The following is a 22,995-nucleotide window of genomic DNA, read 5'->3' as shown; positions in this document are numbered from 1 at the left end:
GATGCATTTCAGGATTTAGACGCAGTCAATCAACTGCCAGAGGCCTTGCTGGGGAAGGAGGAGATTGCACTATAATGATGTTCCCAATCAATAACATTCCTCCATATTTAGAAAAGAAGGGCAGATTTTAGCAGTCATCGTCATGTTATTTTAATCATTTTAACTGAAACTGTAAAGGTATTTTATATATTTTTTTAATATTAAGATTAGTTGAAGGCAGAGTGCAGGTTTTGGATTAAATATGATATTTATGCCATCACCACGCCTACTGATCCACCCAAAAAATGCAAGAGCTCGTCGCACTTCTCAATTTAATTGTACAGTTACAGAAAAATGATCTTTTTTTGTGTGTATTTCCTAAGGGGGGTAGGAAATACAAAAAATTATGATTGTGAAATTAATTTGTGGCTACACCACTGCCAACACCCAATGCCTTTCTGAATTGTTTTTAGACACAGGTCTTACTTGTATCAAACACATTAGGTGCTGATATTAAGCAGAGTTTCAGCACTGTGAGATGCAAGCTGTCGTACACTCTACAGTGCTGCATGCAGAACGCAGGTGGCTGCTACACTACAGGTCTGGTGAGAATTCTAGATAATGAGAAAACAATGAATAGTAAATAATACAGGCCTTTTCAGTAGAATGAAACAAGGCAGCTGACCTTACTGCAGTATGTAAAGCCTTACATTTCAGTTTCATCTTAGAACATTTAAACTCCTATATGTATGAGAAGTGATGAAAACAAATTGCTTCAGGTTGGTTTGGGTTTTTTTGATACTATAGGTGAGCCAGTCTGAGTAGGCCTAATTCAGTCCCAGTTATACTGAGTATAGATGAGTGTGGATACTAAGGTATCCATCATACATATAACACGTAACGTTTAATAATGTATGCAAGTTACACTATATGGCCAAAAATTTGTGGACACCTGACCATCACAGCCATATGTGGGATTTCCCCAAAGTTTTGCCACAAAGTTGGAAGCACACATTTTTACACGATATGTTTGTGCTATGCTGCAGCATTACAATTTTCCTTTACTATGTAGAACTAAGGGGCCTAACCCAAACATGTTTCAGCATGAAAATGCCCCCGTGCACAAAGTGAGGTCTATGAAGACATGGTTTGCCAAGGTTGGAGTGGAAGAATTCAAGTGGCCTACACAGAGCTCTGAACAACTTTGGGATGAACTAGAACGCAGACTGCACTCCAGGCCGTCTCACCTGACATCAATGCCTGACCTCACTAATGCTCTTGTGGCAGAATGGACAAATGGAAATTGCTTGGATATGGCATCCCAAGTTGTTTTGTTTCATAAACCAGACATTACTTTACTCGCTAGTCCAGCTTGCATTCTCTCTGACAGACACACAAACAAACCAATAACAGACAAGCCTAGGGTTCCTTCTATTATGTTTCCTTCTCAATTTATTTGGCAACATGTCAGCATAGCTGTCAACACAAAGGAGCAGGTGCCAAAAATTCAACATCAGTTACATGGAGCTGCTGTATTTTACAAAACAGACAAGGCACAAACAAGAGTTGTTTGCAAAATTTGCAAAGCCAAGATTGGCACATCGAGGAAACACAACAAACCTGTTTAACCACTAAGGAATCAACCAGAACAGTATGTCGAAATCCATATAATAAGGAAGCACACATGCATGCGATAAAAATCAAAACAACAAAACATGAATATCTTATTTTAAAATGTTAAATGACCAATACTGCTAATGTATTCGGTATTTAAATATTTTTAAATACTCAATTACTTGTCAATCACCTTTCCATTTCTTGCAAATTTTTAATACAGAAGGCATTTAATACAGAAGGTGATTACATTTGTGGTACATTTTTATATAACATTTTTAAACATGCTATTCATGCTTGATTGTTTTCATTTCAGAAAGAATTGTTTATAAAACAAACAAAAAAAATTTTTTTTTGTTGGGAAGATTCTCTCAACTATACTGTAAATACTGACAATAGCCAAAGTACAGTGTACCTAAATGAAAGAAGTTAAAAGAACATCTAACAAATCAAGTAAATAACTGGATGTGTTTTGGAAGGCTTTTTATTTGGAAGAAAGTTTAGAACTCTGGGAAACGTTACAATTATTTTCTGTCAACAGTCCAATATTTTACTACAAGAGAAAGATTTCTGAAATTCCCAAATGGTTATACTATATTCAAAGGAAAATGTAGATACGGAACATTCTTGTGCTAAAACAAATTGCCTTACCTCTCTTGTAATCTAGTAATTTGGGGCACTTATGTATTAGATATGGAACTAGTAAATCTACTAGATATGGAACTAGTAAAATTATGTATACACTCACCGAAAACTTTATTAAGAACACTACACTAATACTGGGTAGAGCCTCCCTTTACTCTCAAAACAGCCTCAATTCTTTATGGCATGGATTCCACAAGATGTTGGAAACATTCCTTTGAGATTCTGGTCCAGGTTGAAATGATTGCATCATGCAATTCCTGCAGAATTTTCAGGTGCACTTTCATGCTGCAAATCTCCTGTTCTACCACATCCCAAAGGTGTTCTATTGGATTCAGATCCGGTGACTGGGAAGGCCAATGAAGAACACTGAACTCATTGTCATGTTCATGAAACCCGTTTGAGATTACTTTTGCTTTGTGACATGCTGCATTATCATGCTGGAAGTAGCCATTAGAAGATTGTGGTAAATTGTGGCCATGAGGGGATGCACATGGTCAGCAACAACATTCTCAAGTAGGTTGTGCCATTCAAGCGTTCATTGGTATTAATGGGCCCAAAATGTGCCAGGGAAACATTCCTCACACCATTACATCACCTTCATCAGCCTGGACTGTTGACACAAGACAGGCTGCTTCCAAGGGTTTATGCTGTTGGTGCCAAATTCTGACCCTACCTACCAAATTCTGTGTGCCTCAGCAGAAATTGTGATTCATCAGATCAGGCTACGTTTTGGGATAGATCAGTAGTTATAGAAATACTCAAACCAGTCTGTCTCGCACCAACAAAATCATGCCATGGTCAAAATCACTGAGATCACATTTTTTCCCCATTCTGATGGTTGATGTGAACATTACCCAAAGCTGCTGGCCCATATCTGCATGATTTTATGCAATGCACTGCTGCCACACGATTGGCTGATTAGATAATTATATGAATGAGAAGGTGTACAGGTGTTCCTAATAAAGTGCTCAGTGAGTGTATGTTGTATAAGTATTGTATATATTTTATCTGTGTCTTTTAGTTAGGCTAAATTATTATTATTATTATTATTATTATTATTATTATTATTATTATGAATAATAATAATAATAATAATAATAGCCAAAATGCTGTACGTCATCATGGAATGACCTACAGAAATACCTAAAACCTCTGGTCTCATTATCAGTGTCAGGCAGCAGAGATGGGTGCAAGTGCAGGGTGAGGTTATTACTACAGGTAAACAAATGCAAAACGTTAGGCAGAATAAAATTGTGTAAAAAAAAAAAAAAGTCACTGGTTAGGCAATTTACAAACAGACTTTCAGAGGACAAAACGGGATTTAGATATCAAAAAACAAACACGGTTAAGACATGCATGCACAAAATATTATGGTTTGTTGGAAGGAAAACTTGCAGTGAGTATATGTGAGTCCAGGTTATGTATAGGCCTGATGTGACTGAATCCAGGTGTGTGAAATCAGTAATCAGGTGACCATGAACATGTAAGTAACTGTGTGTGATAGGAAATGGAGTCTGAATTGGGCATGCTGTAATGCTGTAGTGGATTTTGGGAGCCTGAGCTCATGGGCCAATTTGACACTGACATGACTATACGATTTTAAGCTATTTATAAGGGAACTGCTTTAGTACAAATGCTCCTGTTTTAATTCTCAGTGTTGCTATACATTTTATTTGTGTCTCAGTGTTGCTTATGGTAATCTTGTGCTGCCTTCTTGTCCAGGGCTCATGTGAAAGAGAGATTTTTGTCACTACTCTGATTAAATGTGACTACTCTGGCTACCCTGACTACCTTAAATAAAGATTAAACTTTAAAAAATGTAAAAACAAATCTAATCTAGATAGCTATCTAAGCTCTTCTAGTTAGCTGATACAAACTACTAGTCTAAGGTAACAGTGTTGTTATGGTTGCAGTGTGTCACTTTTTTCATATCAGCACAAAAAGCTTCAGGCAGCTTGCCCAGTCTGTGGAAGAGTGGGCAGGAACTCAAGACACCGGTGGCATCCTTACCTGACAGGATTGGTGCTGTTATTGAAGTGAGGGGAGGTGTAACCAAGTATTGGAATATAACTATTTCAACAAATATAACTATTGCAGCAAGTAACCCTGAACTCAAAAACATGATTTTTAAATGGTTAACTCTTCTTGAAAGCCTTAATCTAATTATACAGATTGGTGTTTGGGTCAAATTTGTTTTAAGCAAACTCAAAATGTTTCTTACATTTTTCACAAACTCCCAGCACTGGGTTTGTGATGGCACAGCTTATATCTATTGTGTCCAATTTGAAAAAAAAAAATGGTAGGAATTATCTAAACGATACCAAAACATAGCTTCCTGATTGCAAATGCATAGGATGATCAATAATGATAATGATCAAGTTCCAGGACAGATCCAGGATATTTAAGAGAATAATCTGTTTGTTTTGTTAAAGGGTATCTCAGGCTTATTAGTGGGGATGTTTTAACTGTCTGGGCTTGAAGGTAACTTTTGAAAATACACAGACATATTTTTCTAATTGAGTTAACTCACCTTTTGAGATGATCATGACTTGTACAGGGGCTGATGTCTTCTCTGCAGCCTGGTACCATTTTCCCCAGCTCTGTTGTATCCATGCCCTCACCCTGCATGAGTAAAGTCCCTTATCAGATAGCTCAACGCTGTGAAGCTCCAGTCTGAAATCACCCTCTCCAACCTGGTTAATGCTAAATATATCTGAAGTTTTTGCCACCACTCCATCTCGACTAAGGTGGGTAAGAATCTGTGTGTCATTTTTCAGCCATGTCACCTCAAGACCTAAGGCAGCAAGGTCATCTGCAGAAACCAAGCAAGTGAGATTCAGATTGTCTCCCGTGTTAAGAATGGTACTATCCAGGACCTGTACAGTGAGGGATTTAGCTGTAATCAAATAATAAAGAAGAAACTGTGTTAATATTACAGTAATTACTGTGTGACAAAAAAAGAAAAAATCCATTCACAATAATCACACTCATATAATTTTGCTGCTCTCATAATTTTGCAGCATTATGCTTTCACTTACACACCCTCACAAACATCAGTTATTTGCTTAAGCTTTTAATTCCTGCTGTAAAATTAGTCAATAAACTAGTGTAATATGAGCAATAATTATGGGGTATATTTGTTGCATAACTTAGAAATAAATAACATGAGTTCCACAAAAATAAAACAAGATCCACAAATAAACTGCAAGTAATTCACAAATATGAAATATGACCCACAAATAAATAAAATGAAATGTGAAAATATTTCTGTAATTCACAAATGAGTATTTGATTCACAACATTTTTGAAATGCACAAGCTCATTCTGACTGTTGTTTATCGTTGTAATGGGATGCATTTTTTTTTTCTCTCTTGGCTAGTGGGAGTAATGAGTGTGTAGTGAGAATTTAACATGGAGGACTTTAGGGAATTGAGTACAGTAAAACCCCCGTATCTGCTCTTCCAGTTACTGGGGTTCAATTAACTGCGGTTGACTGTGGTTCGAAAAATTTTAATAGAAAATTCCAGAAATACAGTACACTTTACATAAACATAAAATTAAATATAATTACACTTAATAAAACATAATTTAAATTGCATACCATTCTGAGTAACGTGATGAAATCTCGTGCAGTCCCACCCGGGACATTAATCATCCCTTTGTCCAGCGTATCCATGCTGTATACGCTACCCAGCCGTTTATATGTATTGTTTATATGTATGTTTATATGTATTTATATGTCATTCATACATGCATACATTATATACACCGATCAGCCATAACATTTTGACCACCTGCCTAATATTGTGTTGGTCCCCCTTTTGCTGCCAAAACAGCCCTGACCCGTTGAGGCATGGACTCCACTAGATCCCTGAAGGTGTGCTGTGATATCTGGCACGAAGACGTTAACAGCAGATCCTTTAAGTCCTGTAAGTTGCGAGGTGGGGCCTCCATGGATCGGACTTGATGGACAGCACACCCCACAGATGTTCGACTGGATTGAGATGTGGGGAATTTAGAGGCCAAGTCAACTCCTTGAACTCTTTGTCATGTTCCTCGAACCATTCCTGAACAATTTTTACAGTGTGGCAGGGCGCATTATCCTGCCAAAAGAGGTCACTTCCATTAGGGAATACAATGTTTAGGTAGGTGGTATGTGTCAAAATAGCATCCACATGAATGCCAGGACCAAAAGTTTCCCAGCAGAACATTGCCCAGAGCATCACACTGCCTCCGCCAGCTTGCGTTCTTCCCATAGTGCATGCTGGTGCCATCTCTTCCCCAGGTAAATGATGCACACGCATCATTCCACATTCCACATGAATGAAAGAAAATGTGATTTATCGGACCAGGCCACCTTCTTCCATTGCTCCGTGGTCCAGTTCTGATGCTCACCTGTCCATTGTAGGCACTTTTGGCGGTGGACAGGGGTCAGCATGGGCACTCTGACAGGTCTGTGGCAACACAGCCCCATACGCAGCAAGCTGCGATGCACTGTGTGTTCTGACACCATTCTATCATAGCCAGCTTTAACTTTTCAGCAATTTGTGCTACAATAACTCTTCTGTGGGATCAGACCAGACGGACTAGCCTTCACTCCACACGCGCATCAGTGAGCCTTGGGCGCCCATGACCCTGTTGCCGGTTCACTGGTTGTCCTTCCTTGGACCACTTTTGGTAGGTACTAACCACTGCATACCGGGAACACCCCACAAGATCTGCCGTTTTAAAGATGCTCTGACCCAGTCATCTAGCCATCACAATTTGGCCGTTGTCAAAGTCTCTCTAATCCTTATGCTTGCCCATTTTTCCTGTTTCCAACACATCACCTTCGAGAACTGACTGGTCACTTGCTGCCTCATATATCTCAACCCTTGACAGGTGCTATTGTAACGAGATAATCAATATTATTCACTTCACCTGTCAGTGGTCATAATGTTATGGCTGATCGGTGTGTATATATATATATATATATATATATATATATATATATATATATATATATATATATATATATATTAGTTTGCTACTATCCAGGGGTTCAGGCATCCGCTGGGGGAACCTACTGTAATTTCATTCATTCATTTTCAGTAAGCACTTAATCCTGGTCAGGGTTGTGGCAGATCCAGAAACAATCACATATGTACTGGCCTCACTGAATCCTCATTCAACTATCCAGCAAGTTAAACACTTTTACACAAGAACCATAAGGTGCTTGCATAGAATTGACAAGCAGAATCATGCTGTTCTAAGTAACATCAAACATCAATTTCTACTACAGAAAAAGCACTTAACACAATCATGAATAATGACAAAACTAGATAACTTACAGGGAATGCCTTATGCAGAGCCAAGACAACGTATATTTGCTGTGATTGGTTGGAGCAAAGTGGGCATTAGTGAAAAGTTGTCTCACTGTCTGACTGGTTAGAGCAGACCCAGTGAAAAAAAAAACATATCTGTAGACTGAACTGCACTAGACAATGTGAGATATGTTTCAGAAATCCATGAATAAATGCCAGCCATTCCACAAATGCCACATGCTACACAAACACACATGGAGCGATCTATAAACAAATGCAGCCGATTCCACAAATAAACAAGGCAAGTGAGGTTGTACATTTCAGAAATATTTATGAACCAAGTACTTATTTGTAAATTACAAAAATATTTATTTATTTATTTATTTTACATCTTATTTTATATTTGAGGTGTAAATGTATGGTTTATTTGTGGATCTTGTTTTATTTTTGTGGAACTCACATTATTTATTTGTAAGTTATACAACAAAGATACTCCCATATTCATTACACAGTACATTTTTGTAAATTTTTGTGAAAGCTCAGAAATTAGATCTATTTAACTTTTCTTTCTAGCTTCCTTTTCAGTTTTTATTTCATCTTCCCACTGTGGGATAAAGCTTGATCTAGTTTTTTTTCGCTATTCACTGCATTCTTCACTATTTAATAAATAATTGAATTAAAATGTTAAAATATAACCAAACTTCTCCAAATGTCTAGTAATATGTGACCATAAAAGAATAAAGGTACTGCTGATATCAAGTACTGAGTACAATCTCATTATATTGCTTTACTCAAGGTTCCATGGGTGGTCTTTTACAGCTGTGCACTCTCTATGCAGTACATCCCTAGCTGTAATTAAAAGTTGTGTGGTAAGCCTACATAGCAACCCAGGAAGAGTATCCTTGGTAACAAAAGCTAAACAGTTGGGATTGTGAGAAAAGACACACACTTGATAGTGCAAAAAGTGTAAAGGAGAAAGAAAGACAGATCTTAAATATTTTAGATATTAGGACTCATATTGTACAGTGTAAATATTCATCATTCCCCAGCGTATTTGAATTTTTCCACATCGTGTTGCGTTGTAACCTGGAATTGAGAATGTAATTAATTGGGATTTTTACCATTTGTTTTACATAATATGTCTAACATCTGGTGCAAAATAATACTATTGTGGCACAAAGGTTAATTTAAAAAATCAAGCAGAGATGTGTTGGGTGCATAAGTATTCACCCCCAGGTCAATACTTCTTAGAACCATCTGTTGCTGCAATTACAGCTATAAAGCTTCTGGATTATGACTCTACTGCACAACTGGAGTGTGATCTTCAGAAGGAACACCACTGGGGAACAGAAATTTTCAAATCATGCCAAAGAGACTTAACTGGATTGCGGTCTGGACTTTAACTGGGCCATTTTAGAACATTCAGGTTCGTGATTTTGAACCACTCCAGTGTAGCTATGGCAGTATGTTTAGGATCATTGTCCTTTTAGAAGGGCCATCAGTCTCCATGCTCTTGCAGACTGGAACAAGTTTTCTTCAAGGATCCATCTCGCCCTCAACCCTATCCAGTTTCCAAGTCCCTGCTGATTCAAAGCATCCACACAAGATGATGATACCACCAACATGCTTTACTGCGGGGAGGGTGCTCACAGGGTGATAAGCAGTGTTGAGTTTCCACCAAATGTAGCGCTTTGCACCAAGGCAATCCACAGGCTTACACAAAGATGCCATCTGGGTGAACTCATACGGCTTTTATTCTATTCTTGCCACTCTTCCCACCCAGCTGTGTGGCATGTCCAGGCAACAGTCATTCTGTGGGCAGCTTCTCCATCTGCACTGAGGATCTCTTCAGCTGCAGAGTCTGTCCTGGACTGATTTTAATAACTCCTTGGGCTTCATGGTGCTGTTTGTTTGGGTACAGCAACTTGCATAAGTATTGAACTTTTCCAGCGTTTGCAGTGCTACAACCTGGAACTGAAATAGAATGCTGTTCTTATTTTCTACTTCGAGTCTATGTTCACTCGCACATGAGTGAACCGTTAAACTCCCAAGAATTACAATCTCAAAATAACCCTTTCAATATGCTGTACAGTTTATTTGAAATTATAATCTATGAAAATGTCATGACTCTGCAACTTGTAGCTGCCTGGCAAAGTGTTTGTGCACTATGGTACTAATTTTACACCAACATGTGGAAGCAAAAATAAAAACAATATGGCAGTTATTCACTGTTCAATTTCATAATTTTAGGTGAACAGTTTTGTAATTTCAGCTGGCAGATGGCTACAGACAAAATAAGCTTACACATATACACTATATTGCCAAAAGTACATGGACACGTGACCATCTCAGCCACTTGTGCTTGGTGAACATCCCATTCCAGATTAGGTCCCCTGTAATAACCTCAAAACTTCTGCGAAGGATTTCCACTAGATTTTGGAACATGGCTGTGGGGATTTGCGAGGAGGCCTGGCATGTAGCTGGCTTTCCAATTCATCCAAATGGTGTTTAGTCAGAGCTCTGTGCAGGCCCACTGAGTTCATCCACTCCAGCTTTGGCAAACCATGTCTTTATGGTCCTCACTTTGTGCACAGGGGCAGTGTCATGCTGGAACAGGATTGGGGTAGGCCCCATAGTTCATTGTTCTTTGTAATGCTACAACATACAAAGACATTCTAACATTCTTGAAAATTCTGTGCTTCCAATTTTGTGGCAACAGTTTGAGGAATGTTCACATATGGCTGTGATGTTCAGGTGTTTTTTCTATGCAGTGTGCACAATATACAGTCCCCGCTAAAAGAAGTGGAATGGCAAGGCCTTTTATTTTTGCTATACACTGAAGACATTTAGATTTGAGATCAAGAGAGAAATATAAGATGATAAATCAGAATTTCAGCATTAATTTCCTGATATTTACATCTAGATGTGTTAAGCAACTTAAAATATGGCATCTGTTGTTTGAACCCACCCATTTTTCAAGTGATCTAAAATATTGAAACATGTTACTGACAGGTGTTTTTGCCCAGATGTGCCCTGTTAGATTGATTGTTTAAACAATTAATAGCTCCGAATGTCTACTCTTGGTATGAACCCTGGGTTTCATCTGTGAAGACTGCAGTTGTTATTAAAAAGGGTAAATCAACATGAAGGCCAGAGAGCTATCTATGGGAGAAAAGCAAGCCATTCTGAAGCTGAGAAAAGAGGGAAAATCTATCAGAGCCATTGCACAAGCATTGGGCATAGCCAATACAACCATTTGGAATGTCCTGAAAAAGAAAGAAACAATATTACCAACCTTTAAATAAGTCAAACTCATTAAAATTGTTTAAGCTTATAAAAAAATGAACCACAAACCATGTGAGATATGTGGCCACACTTCCTGGAACGTGAAGCAAGGAAATCAATAATAATAATATGGCGGGGACTTTAAAAGACTTGCACATGGTGGATGGCCAGAGATAGAAACTATAAAAATAAGTTCCAAAGTGCAATAACATTAATGGAAATAATGCTACAGAGCTTGGATTTTATTTTTTCTTGACATAAATGGAGGTCACTGACTGACTGACCGTGTTATTAAGCACAGAGTGCTTGCATGCAAAGGTAAGAAAGATCAAAGAGAGAAGGAAGGAGATTCAGGGTGGTGCATGTGATTCCCTTTGTCTAAAAGAATGTTGATTTTAACAAACAGTTTGCAGCTTCAAATTACTCAACACAGTAAAACTTAAAAAGAAATGAACACTATCTATTCCTGCCCAGATGTACAGTCTTACATCATCGCGAGCACAAGAGGAATGCGACTCCAGCCTTAGAAGTATCTGCATGCGCTCTCTGAATGAGCGCCGACGCAGCCTGTGCAAGAGCTGTGCTTGTGTCATTGCAGTTTGCTCGGTGCTGACGAATGGTGATGCAGCATATTTGAGTTTGTCTTCCTATGCAATCTGCAGGTCAGTCCTTGGATTTGCTTCCTGACGAAGTTCAGTTGGCTTCACAAATCACAGAGGTCTGGCTGTCCAACAAATCTGAAAGCAGCTGTTTCATTTATCGTTAAAAGTGAAAGAAAATTTGCATGGGCAAAAAACACAAAAACATGTGCAATGCTACTGGGTAGCATTGGTTGATTTTATACCATTGGGAGAGGTGAGCATTGCTCTCATTATGATCTCAGATGAGAAAAAAGTAGGGCCTCTTCTTTGCCTGGCGAACAGCCAAAGAAAGAGAGCTTCTCTCTTTTATGGTTCATCCCATTTGCCCATTAGGCCCAGATAGACCAGACAAAGGCTGGTGAAGTCATATGGATGGTTCGCTGGGTGATATATACTCGTCCTACACATTTCCGGTTGCTGTGAAAGTACTTTAATAAAAGTGCGTCCCTGATGATTCTAATCTGTGTGTCCTTACAGAAAATGCTGTGACCCAGTGAGTAAGGGCTAAGTTGAGTTGAACTGTGTTTGTGGTTGTGTGTCTGCAAGCTCAAAAGTGCTGAAAAGCACTCACAGGAAGAAAGGACAATAAAAAGAAGCACGAAACTCCATAAAAATTTGTCTGTCTCCTGAGTCCTCCTTCCCACATACACTGAGTTCTACAGTGGTGGAAAAACCTAGGAGGAGGTACCAGACACTGCCATGGAAACCTCCCCACTCACCAAGATAGTTAAGTCACCAGCCTCCACTTACACTCTCCTAGACCCGCGAGCAACAGCAGCAATTTGAGGTTATCGCTCAGGATAGAGCCCCTAAGTCGGCCAAAATGCCTGATTTCCACAGTCTCTGGCGTTGATTGAAAGCTACCGAAGAGCTCTTTTAAACCTTTGTAACACAGTCATGTAACCATATGACGTATAATGTGTGGTGGTCATTGCAATTCGGAGCTGTCGAACTATTGGACTTCGTAAGTGCAGATCTCACAGGCTCTCCATGTAATAATGCTATCATGTTCATGTATCATGCTATCTATGTTTTCACTCTATGGGTTGCACAGATTGGAGCCTCTGGTTTTCAAACAGCAACTACATTACACACAGTACATTACAAATTAGCATGCTAATTTGCACAATGTGAATCGCACATGCCCATGATGTACATCATAAACATGTCAGGTCCATAAATAGTGGACTCATAGTGCAGACGTTCAGCTTTAATTTGAGGCTATTTACATCCAAATCGGGTGAATGGAATTACAGCACTTTTTATACAGTATGCGCCCCCCCCCCCCCCCCCCAGTGCAGTGATAAAATCTCTGTATGTGTGTGAGAACCTTTAGGCTGAAAAATCAAAACAATCCCATCGGAGAGGTGTGGGTTAGGGTGGGTTGGGACAACATATAAAAAGTGCTGTAATTCCTACACCATTCACCTGATTTGGATGTACATAGCCTCAATTTAAAGCCGAAAGTTCGATCATATTTGTTATTTAATTTCAATTCCAATATACTGTGGTAAACAGCTGAAATAGCAATGTCAATGTCAAATATTTATCGACCTGTCTATAAAGTAGGAGTGTAACTTAATGGCATTATCTGTATATCTGTATAGTGCTTAAAAGCTCAAAACATCTTTTTTTTGTATATGGATTTAAAGTAGATGTGGGCATGGTCTATACCAGAAGGTGATCAAGCTATGTTTCAAAGCAGTGAGATCTTTCTCAAATCAAGAAACTGCTTTGCTAAACACAGAAAATACTGTAAAACTGGGATGCACTCACAGTGTTTCTGTAAGTCAAAATGGGGTTCTTTAAGCAGCGTTTCATTATAATGACCACATGATTCTTCTTATAGAGAATGATAGAGAACTCTCATTAAAGTATGACGTACTTGCAACGTAAATACAAGTTTTACACAATTTTGGAAATTAATTAAATAATTTTTGGAGAGCCCTGCAGAGATATGCCGCCCTTTGCACAGTGTGCGGCAAGTGACACCTACTTACACACATTCAAATGCCATCCTAAAGCGTTTTCTTTAACCAGAGCTCACCTGTTGGGATAACAGCCACTTCACCCATGACCTCTGCCTTTTCCTGTATCCTGTTCCAGGTGCCCTGCTCTCTGGTCCACTGTCTGGCAGTACACAGATACATCCCCTGATCTGCAGGCACTGCTCCAGAGAGCACCAGGCTGTAGGAACCAGTATTGCCCAGGTGCAGACGCATTTCACCATCTGCATAGCGTTGGATAAAATTATTTCCAACAGTGACACCTGAATCAGGTCCAAAAGTAAGGAGATCCTGCTCTGGTGACTGATCTTTTTTAACAGACCATGTAACTGATAGGTAAATTCCTTCAATGAAGTCTTGAGTGATGTTGCAGTGAAGATTGATTAATCTGCCCTCGTGGACAGAAGGGGCTGGAACTTCAGGAACCACAACCAGTGTATTACGAATTACTGTAAGCAAACAATAAAGAGGAGACATTTCAAGAAATTTTAGAACAGGTGTGGACCAGTAGTGACATGCTTACAGGAATGAACAAAAATACTCACTCACACACACATGCACACACATGCACTTTTGTGCTGAGATTTGGACAGCATGCAGCAAAATTACTGTGTTTGTCCTGAGTTGAATAACCTGTTTTTTTTCCTATATTGAATAATGAATTGCTTGACATGGTGTTTCCACAAAAAAATCTTTTACAAGACACCAAAAAAGGCACAGAAACACACCTAACATTTTTCCCCTCATTAAGAAATCCAGTGTGAATTGCATAAATGACATGACATGTAGTCATAGACCCACTACATGCACGTTGCCCAAGACAGCACAAAGAGTGATACAAAATATTGGAATCTATTTTGACATTTTGCTGATTGCAAAGATAAAGCATATGTTCCCTTTATATGAGGCATCTGAAGCCATACATGCCATAGATTGAATTCTAAATGGCTTTCTAGCATGGGTACTGGGAGGGAGATGGAGGGGTAATGATTAGCATGGCATACCTGAGCCTTGTTGTCCCACATACATTTCTGTACGATCTCTCTACCTCTTTCTGTCTTCATAAGCAATGAGCTGAGCCTTTGTGTGTCTGGGGCCAAAAGCTATGAGATTCTGCAGCCTTTTATACTGGGCTTCTTTGGCAGCAGGTGGACTGTGGACTGTGCTAACCACACCTGGCATTGTGCGTAAACCGGATTGCTGGAAAGCCACCCCTTATGCTGGTCCAGGCTTCACACTAGTAGGAATGAGGCCTCAACCAGAGGAATCACATTTGCAGATTGAAGTGACTGCTCCAATAAAAGCAGTAAAAGTATCAATACATTGCTGATATGTTCCAGGTGTGAGGCAGTATCATAATATCTTACTAGTGCTTCATTTGGTGAGACCACAACCACGTGATACAGGTATCAACAGCAGGCATATAGGCCAGGCCAATCAGCTTATGTTCCATCATGTTAGCTAATGCTCACACCAGCAAGCCTAGGCATAGTATAGCTACCAGTCCAAAACATCCTTCCCTTGGCACAGTGATTGGCACTGCAGAAAAAGCAGCCAATTTGAGGGTGGCTATGATAGTTTTGAGCCTGTTGCCTTATGAGAGCTAGCAGAGGCTGATCCAGACTAGTTTCTGGGCAAAACTAAAGGCATGTTGGTTTACTATCAGCTTGAACAAATCTCCCAAATGCAGCCATAAACATCCCTGCAGGCCTTGGTTGAGGAACGGGAAGGAAGTTTGGTCCTTGGGCTATAAGGAAAGCATAGTTGAATTGCACAGGCTGACAGGTTATGTTAAAAGAGTGACTCAGATAGTTTTCTCAGCTCATTACTCTGTTCATTAGCCCTTGCTGGACATGGGTGTTTGGAACTAGCAAGCGGCGGCGCTTGGCTCAGAAGAGACTCTGAATCAGGGTCTAAATCTGGCCTGCTAGTTGACTAGATTGTGGGGTGTGTATAAAAACAAGTGGGTAATGTAGTGGGCTAGCTATGAACAGTACTTTGACTAGCGGCACTAGCCACAGGCCCACTAGTCAGCTGTCATTTTGTAACAAATGTCACTTACCAATTGTTGGCATTATGTGTTAGCCCTCACACTTCATGACAATAGTTAACGGCAGCTAGCTAACAGAGCGATATTCAACTGAAATGAGTAAAGATGCATCTATTTTGAATTTGAAACAGAGAATAAATGCATACTTCTCTGTCCGTTCATCTTTCAACAGTCTCTTTATCACTGACATTTTTAAACAAACCATGTCATCAGCTCACTAATCAGACCACAATTCAAATGAAATATCGGTCTAAATACGGTCTGTGAAAATTTCCCCTTTCTAACCAAAAGTCTCTAGCCTGGTAGTATCTGATCCGATGACCCACCTTCAGTTAAATAATTTACGTAAATGCATGTGATTGGATGAGTCACAACAGAGAATCAGCTTCAGAAGCTGCGATGGATCTTGTTCAGATGGTTGATGTTTATGGGCATTTTTGTTTTCATATTTTGCTTTGACAGTATTTTTCAAAGTACTTGGTTCGATCCACTGAAATACTGATGGGTCTGCATTCTGCCAATGAATTCTGCCAAAACATGCTGAAGGATGTAATACTAAATTACAGAGCACTACAGTTACCCGGACTTGTAACCCGAGGGTGAACCTGAAGGTTGTGGGTTCGACTCTCAGGTCCGGCAGGGATTGTAGGTGGGGGGATTGAATGACCAGCGCTCTCTTCCACCCTCAATACCACGACTGAGGTGAGACCCTTGAGCAAGGCACCGAACCCCCAACTGCTCCCCGGGCACCGCAGCAAAAAAGGCTGCCCACTGCTCCGGGTGTGTGTTCACGGTGTGTGTGTGTGTTCACTACTGTGTGTGTGCACTTGGATGGGTTAAATGCAGAGCACAAATTCCGAGTATGGGTCACCATACTTGGCCACAAGTCACTTCACTATTCACTATAACAGGACAACATATTATAAGCTGGTTTTACAACTAACATTTTATCAGGTTGTAAAAACTTAACTTACCTCTCAGCAGCACATCTGCCTCATAGTTTCCACTGATAACAGAATCAGTGCTAGGGGTACTGCAAGTGAAAATGCCACTGTCAGTCACCCTGGCTTCTTTAATCCTCAGCTCCACGGTGCTTTCATTGATTCTTTCCACAATGATGTCCTCAGTAAACACCCGGGCCTTTAAAGACTGGTCTGGAAATGAAGAGTCGAAAGTGGAGACAACCTGAATGGTTTCTGACCCTTTTGTTGCTTTCCATTCAAACTCCTGCTCCTTGGGGCCCTGATAATCCGATACTTCACAACGTAAAGACAGGGTCTCACCCTCCACTCGGATCAGAGGGCCTGCTGGTAGTGACACCTTTCGACCCACAGTCAAACCTAAACAGCAAACAACTGTAAATATTATAATGTAATTTAATCAAATGAAATTTTGCTAAATTGATGATCATGTACTTTTGCAATTATTTAATGGAGCACATATATGTGCGTGCACACACACACACGCAAAATGTGGGGAAGAAGAATAAAAGGGTAAGTAGAATTCAGCTCGAGTATTGCAAATTTCTCTCAGACTATAGTTTTCTCACAACTGTTTTTCACAGTAGAGGAAGATGATTATGTAGTAGCTGAAAATGGTTAATATTGTGAACAAACACAAAGATTTAAAATAAAAAAAAAAAACACTAAAACATGTTGAAGTAAAGTAAGTAAAATTTATTTATATAGCACCTTTCAAGACCAGAGGTCACAAAGTGCTTCACAGTAAATTATTTAGTAAAATAAAAGTACAATGTAAAAAGTACAATATTTAAACAAAAGCAAGTTAATCAAATGGATCTTTAGCTACTTGTTAAAGGTGTCCACGGTGTCCGCAGATCTCCAGAGAGAATTCCAGAGTTCAGGAGCTACAACCTCAAAAGCACAATCGAGTGAGGAACAACCAGCAATCCCTGATCAGAGGACCTCAGATTCCTAATATTATTGAATGGCTGCAATAGCTGCAATAGCTCTGTAATATAGACAGGTGCCTGACCATGCCTGACCATGAAGGAAGGAGATGAAGGCATGTATAATCATCTCCATCTCAGCTCTGGACACAACTTGCCTAAGTTTAGCAATATTCCTCAGCTGGTAAAAACTAAAGCGATCCAAACAACTTCCATGCTGAATGAGACTCAAAGAATAGCCCATAATTTAAAAGGATAGACAATTTAGAGGTTTAAAAGAAATGTACAATTGAATGTTGTCCGCATAACTGTGACATGAAATACCTTCAAAATTGCTTATCAATTGCCCTCAAGACTTGTACTTCAGAATCAACAACAGAATTTAACATAATAACAGGACCATTATAAAAAGCAGGAGAAAACTTTTTTGCAGAACGATGGTTTAGGATACGAGAATGAATTTCATGGCAACAAGGTAAAATATCCAAATTAAAAGACAAATCAAACATAACACAATTATGATCTGAAATAAAAAGATCTTCAGAAAATACAGAATCAATACTTAAGCCAAATGTAAAGACAATGTCCAAAGTATGCCCTCTGATATGTGTAGGGCCAGTTACATGTTGAGTAAGATTAAAAGAGTAAGATATTGACAAAGCTAGAAGCAAATTTATCAGAAACATCATCAATATGGATGTTAAAGTCACTGAACATTACAAATGAACAAAGGTACATTTTACAAGAAGCTAGACTGTATGCTGGATGAATGTATGTTGTCGACTCTTAACTGCCTATTACAGGGTTACTTTAAAAATTCACCAGATAGTAGCCTATAGCATAAGTCAAACGTGACAGACTCTTTACTTAATTGAAGCTATGTGATTATTACTCTCGTCCTGCCTCACCAAAATTGTGAATCTATGGTCACAAGACAAACATGACAATCAAATACAGTTGTACCATAATGTGAACAGGAGGAAAGGATCCTGTTCATAAATGAACACTTTTATTGTTCTTTACAGATGTCTTCAAAGTACCACTGTCACAGTACCATTCTTTTTATGTAAAGTGTTAAGTGAGATATGATGTAACGCCGGTAAAATTGGTTTATATTGGACATTCGCCGCACAATCGAGATTTGCTCTTCAATTTCTCAAGAAATAAACACACAAAAAGGACAAAATGTGTACAAATGAATATATTTTTACATTTTCTCCCGTTAAAGCCAGCTGACGGTGATCTTTCAGAAACGCAGGTCATCAGCGCTTTATAGTGATAGAGTCAGTAAGAGACCGTCTAAAAAGTGCCTGACATGACCAACTGCGTAAGATCATACCAACATTATAGTTGTCTACTTTGCAGGATATCTAACGAATTGCAGTGTTTGGATACAATTTATTTTATAGCATATATTTTTTTAATGATTATTAATGATACTATACTATACTCCATTTCTTACAAAAGACACAACTCAATTTTGAAAATAATGAAGGTTTTCTTGTTTAAAAAAATATTATATAATTAAAATTCAATAGCTTTTTGATTGTAGGAGATACACATGTAAAATCGAATGCACTATGATTATTCCTATCAGTTAAAACAAACAGATTTTAAAAATTCATTTTTAAAAAAATTTTATTGTAATGTTTTTTATTTAGCAAAAAAGAAAAAGAATTAAAATTCAATAACTTTTTGTTGGTAGGAGTTACACAAGTTAAACCAAATGTACTATGATACAGTCTATTATTGCTACCAGCTACAGAAAATAGAATGTAAAACCTATTTTTTTTAATGTTTTTTTTTTTATTATTTTGGAAAAAAGAAAATGAACTAAAATTCAATAATTTTTGTTGTAGGAGTTACACATGTAAAACCAAATGCATTATGACACAGTCTATTATTGCTACCAATTACAGCAAATAGATTTTAAAACTCAGTCTTCTTCTTCTTTTTTACATTTTTGTTGATCTTTTTTAAAAGAAAAATAATCAAAATTCAATAACTTTTTGACTGTAGAAGTTACACATGTAAAACCAAATGCATTACGATGTAGTCTATTATTGCTACCAACTACAGGATATAGAAACCTCTATTTAAAACCTCAGTTTGTTTTTACTATAATGTTATTTTATTATTATTTTGGGAAAAAAGAAAAATAATTAAAATTTAATAACTTTTTGCTTGTAGATGTTACACATGTAAAACCAAATGCAATATGACAAAGTCTATTATTCCTACCAACTACAGAAAATAGATTTTAAAAACTCTTTTTTTTTTATTTTAATTTATTTTATTTTTGGGGGTTTTTTTTAAGAGAAATAATCGAAATTTAATAACTTTCTGACTGTAGGAGTTACACATGTAAAACCAAATGCACTATGATACAATCTATTATTCCTACAAAGTACAACAACTGAAAGTTGTTTTTAATTTTACTGATTTTTTTTTGCAAAATATAAAAAAATAAACAATAACTTTTTGATTGCAGGCATTACTCAAATGTACTATATTACACTCTATTAATCCTATCAACTACAACATCTAAATTTTTAAAAAATTGTTTTTCAAAATGTATTTATTTTATTGATTCATTTTACTTTGTCCAAAAATATAAAAACAACTGAAAATCAGTAACATTTTAATTTATTTAAAGTCATGTTTTTTCCCTGTCTGGTAAAAGTACAGACTACAGTTGATACAGTTACTACAAAAGTTAGGATAAGCTATTGTAAACATGTAAAACCAAATGCATGACTGCATTTCTTACTGGTATTTGTTATTTGTTATTGATCTTATTAGCTTATTCCTTTATTCCCCCATTAGCTTATAGCTTATTCCAATAGCTACAAAAAATAAATAGCTAAAAATAAATTGTGTTTTTATTATTATTAAAGTTTGATCAAATGTAACCATACAGCCTACAGATGCAAAACAATCTGCAGTAAAGCTCTTCCACATTGGAAGTTACTATATGATTTAGAATTATAAAAACATTGTGTTGTGTTTTTTACAGTATGATAAGTCATTAATTTTTAAACTTCCTGTCATAAATTTTTTTTTAAAAAAACAACAAAAAATAAAATAAAAAACTTTAAAAATCTTAGTTTTTACAATCTATTTACTGTAACTAACAGCAATAATGAACAGTATCATAGTGCATTTGGTTTTATATGTGTAACTCCTACAGTCAAAAAGTTATTGAATTTTGATTATTTTTCTTTTAATATGTTAACTTGTTTATTTATTTGTTTATTTATTGTTAAATTTATTAAATTTAGTTGTGTCTGTGTATAGTATAGTATAGTATAGTGTGAATCCAAAAATTTGTTGAATTTCATTTCTATTTGTTTGCAGAAAAAATTTAGCAATAAAAAAAAAAAAGAAACTTGCTTTCAAAATCATTTTGCTGTAGTTGCTAAGACCAACCCTGGGTTTTATGTGGCACAATGTGTAATCACTCATTTAAAAGGATAACATTCATAAGCATTAGTAAATTATAAAAAACAAATAAATAATATTTACTACTGTACTCAGTAATTACTTCAGTAATGTAATATAATGTAAAATTGCCCTTCTAGTGAGTCTTCTGCCCCATTACTACAACCTTCAGAATGTGGAAATCTCAATTTCCACATATATATATATATACACACATATATATGTTTACTGTATTTCTTCTGTAAGACTCTGGTGTAATATTGCACTTGTGAGTCTTATATCCTTCTGTACTGAGTCCATTCTGTGTCCTTACACTGCTGTACGTTAGATATCCTCCCAAGTAGATGACTAATCTTGGTAGAACCTTACACAGTTGTCCATGTCACGCACTTCTTAGACGGTCCCTTATTTACTTCATTACTATAAAGCGCTGATGACCTGCGTTTTTGAAAGAACAGCGAGCTTTAACGGGAGAAAATCTAAAAATATATTCAGTTGTACTTGGTTCTGTGGTTCTTTGTTTTTGTTGTGTTAAAAAAATTCCCATTTTGTCCTTTTTTGTGTTTATTTCTTGAGAAATAGAAGAGAGAATCTCGAATGTGCAGAGAACGTCCAGTATAAACCAACTTTACCGAGGTTGATGTAACTGTGATTTTGAAACCAAGGTTTACTCTCTTCGTCTATCTCTCGTTTACACTTACTTACACACACACACAGGTTCTTATACATTTACACACTGATTCTCTAGCGCACACACACACTCGCTCTCTCTCGTTATCACAGGTGTTACTGTAGCTTACTGTACTTACCTATGGTGAAACATAAGGTGATCAAGACGGAAAGGTTTTTCATGGCTTGGCGGTGTGTAATTCCTACTATTCGTCCGCCCTTCTCACACACGGCATCTGACATTCGAAATTTTATGCGCAGTTATCCGTAATCCAGCTTCACAACACAAAAACAGTCCTGTGCTCAACGAGTCTGCCTATATTTGGGTAAAATTCAATCTGAGGTAGGAACTGGACAGACCAGCAGTTCGGGTTAAAACTCCGAGGAGAATGGGATTTTAGACTGGAGGCGGCTGTCGTACTGCACCGACAAAGTGTGACGAAACTTTTTTACGACAGGTGGATCGCGACATTGCAGGGTTTAAACAGCCTCTAAAGGATTAAAACGAAAGTCTTCTGTGTTAATCCAGATTGGAAGGCAGCATGTTACCCTTCCTCATTTTTGCTGTGGTATTAATTCTAATTTAGTTGATAAGAAGAGATACAGGTTATGTGTTTATTCTGTCACCTTTGTAAGAAACAGTTGCTCAGCTCTCGGTTGGCTGAAGGAAGTATTTGTTCAGGTGAGTTAGAATGTGACGCATGGCCGTGCCTGATGCCACGAGATTGTTATTAAATTCTAGCAGAGTTAAACTAATCGAATTAAAGGTGTAATATTCGATTTTATCTAGTATAAATAACTTGAAAAATATGTAGAAAATATCTGTTTACGCTGTTGCCTCAGCACAAGTGTATTATGAGTCTGAGAAAACCTATATGGGAAAACAGCTCTCTGTGCCAGAGCTTGTTTGTGTTTACATGTGCTTTCTGCAGAGCCAATAATCCTCCTGTGAGCAAATAAATAAATAAATAAATCACGCTGTGTTAAAACAAACAAACAAAAAAACCATTAACAATAAGCTAACCTTTATGTATTTTGCGTAGGAATTCCGCATTTTATCACTGGAGTTTTCTGCTATGAGCTTAAAAATATCACTTAAACATACACAAAAAGAACAGTCTTCTTTTTTTCCCCAGTAAAAACGGCAGATCAGCCAGTCGACATGCGCATCTAGAATGACAGAGTTGCACAGGTGTTTTCAACTCTGGAACACCCTGGAAGCCCCACCCCCTTCCCCCGTCATCCACGGTCAAACTGAGCAGTCACGCCTGCTTCGCTAGAAACTGGAGTGTGCATATATCTGGGGTTTTACAGTAACCACCAGGCAAGTGGCAGCACTGTAAAACCCTGTAGATATTTGCATTCCAGTTTATACTTTTGCCTAAGAACTACATCAAAATATGTATTGCGTTTTACAACTAAACTGATGCAAGACATATAGCATCCCTTAAAG

At 37.7% G+C, this 22,995-nt stretch overlaps 1 protein-coding gene across 3 annotated transcripts in view; it reads right to left on the bottom strand.

Annotated features, from left to right (window-relative positions):
• Positions 1-22,548, bottom strand: part of ptgfrnb (prostaglandin F2 receptor inhibitor b) — a 50,672-nt gene extending 28,124 nt beyond the window's left edge. Inside the window, exons 1-4 of one of the 3 annotated variants that reach the window (XM_053229991.1) lie at positions 21,683-22,548; positions 16,498-16,878; positions 13,515-13,922; positions 4,769-5,050 (exon numbers count right to left, since the gene is read on the bottom strand). In XM_053229991.1, coding sequence (XP_053085966.1) covers positions 4,769-5,050; positions 13,515-13,922; positions 16,498-16,878; positions 21,683-21,785 — 1,174 coding nt within the window. In that variant the 5' untranslated portion in view covers positions 21,786-22,548. Of the gene's footprint in view, positions 1-4,768; positions 5,135-13,514; positions 13,923-16,497; positions 16,879-21,682 lie in introns of all 3 variants that reach the window. The other 2 variants (XM_053229990.1, XM_026932320.3) reach the window with 2 other exon arrangements.
• Between the last annotated feature and the right edge of the window lie 447 nt (positions 22,549-22,995).

Source organism: Pangasianodon hypophthalmus, chromosome 26 (genome assembly GCF_027358585.1).
Source record: "Pangasianodon hypophthalmus isolate fPanHyp1 chromosome 26, fPanHyp1.pri, whole genome shotgun sequence".
Classification (NCBI taxonomy): domain Eukaryota; kingdom Metazoa; phylum Chordata; class Actinopteri; order Siluriformes; family Pangasiidae; genus Pangasianodon; species Pangasianodon hypophthalmus.
The sequence above is the reverse complement of the archived record's forward strand: the minus strand, read 5'-3'. Positions and strand labels throughout refer to the sequence as shown.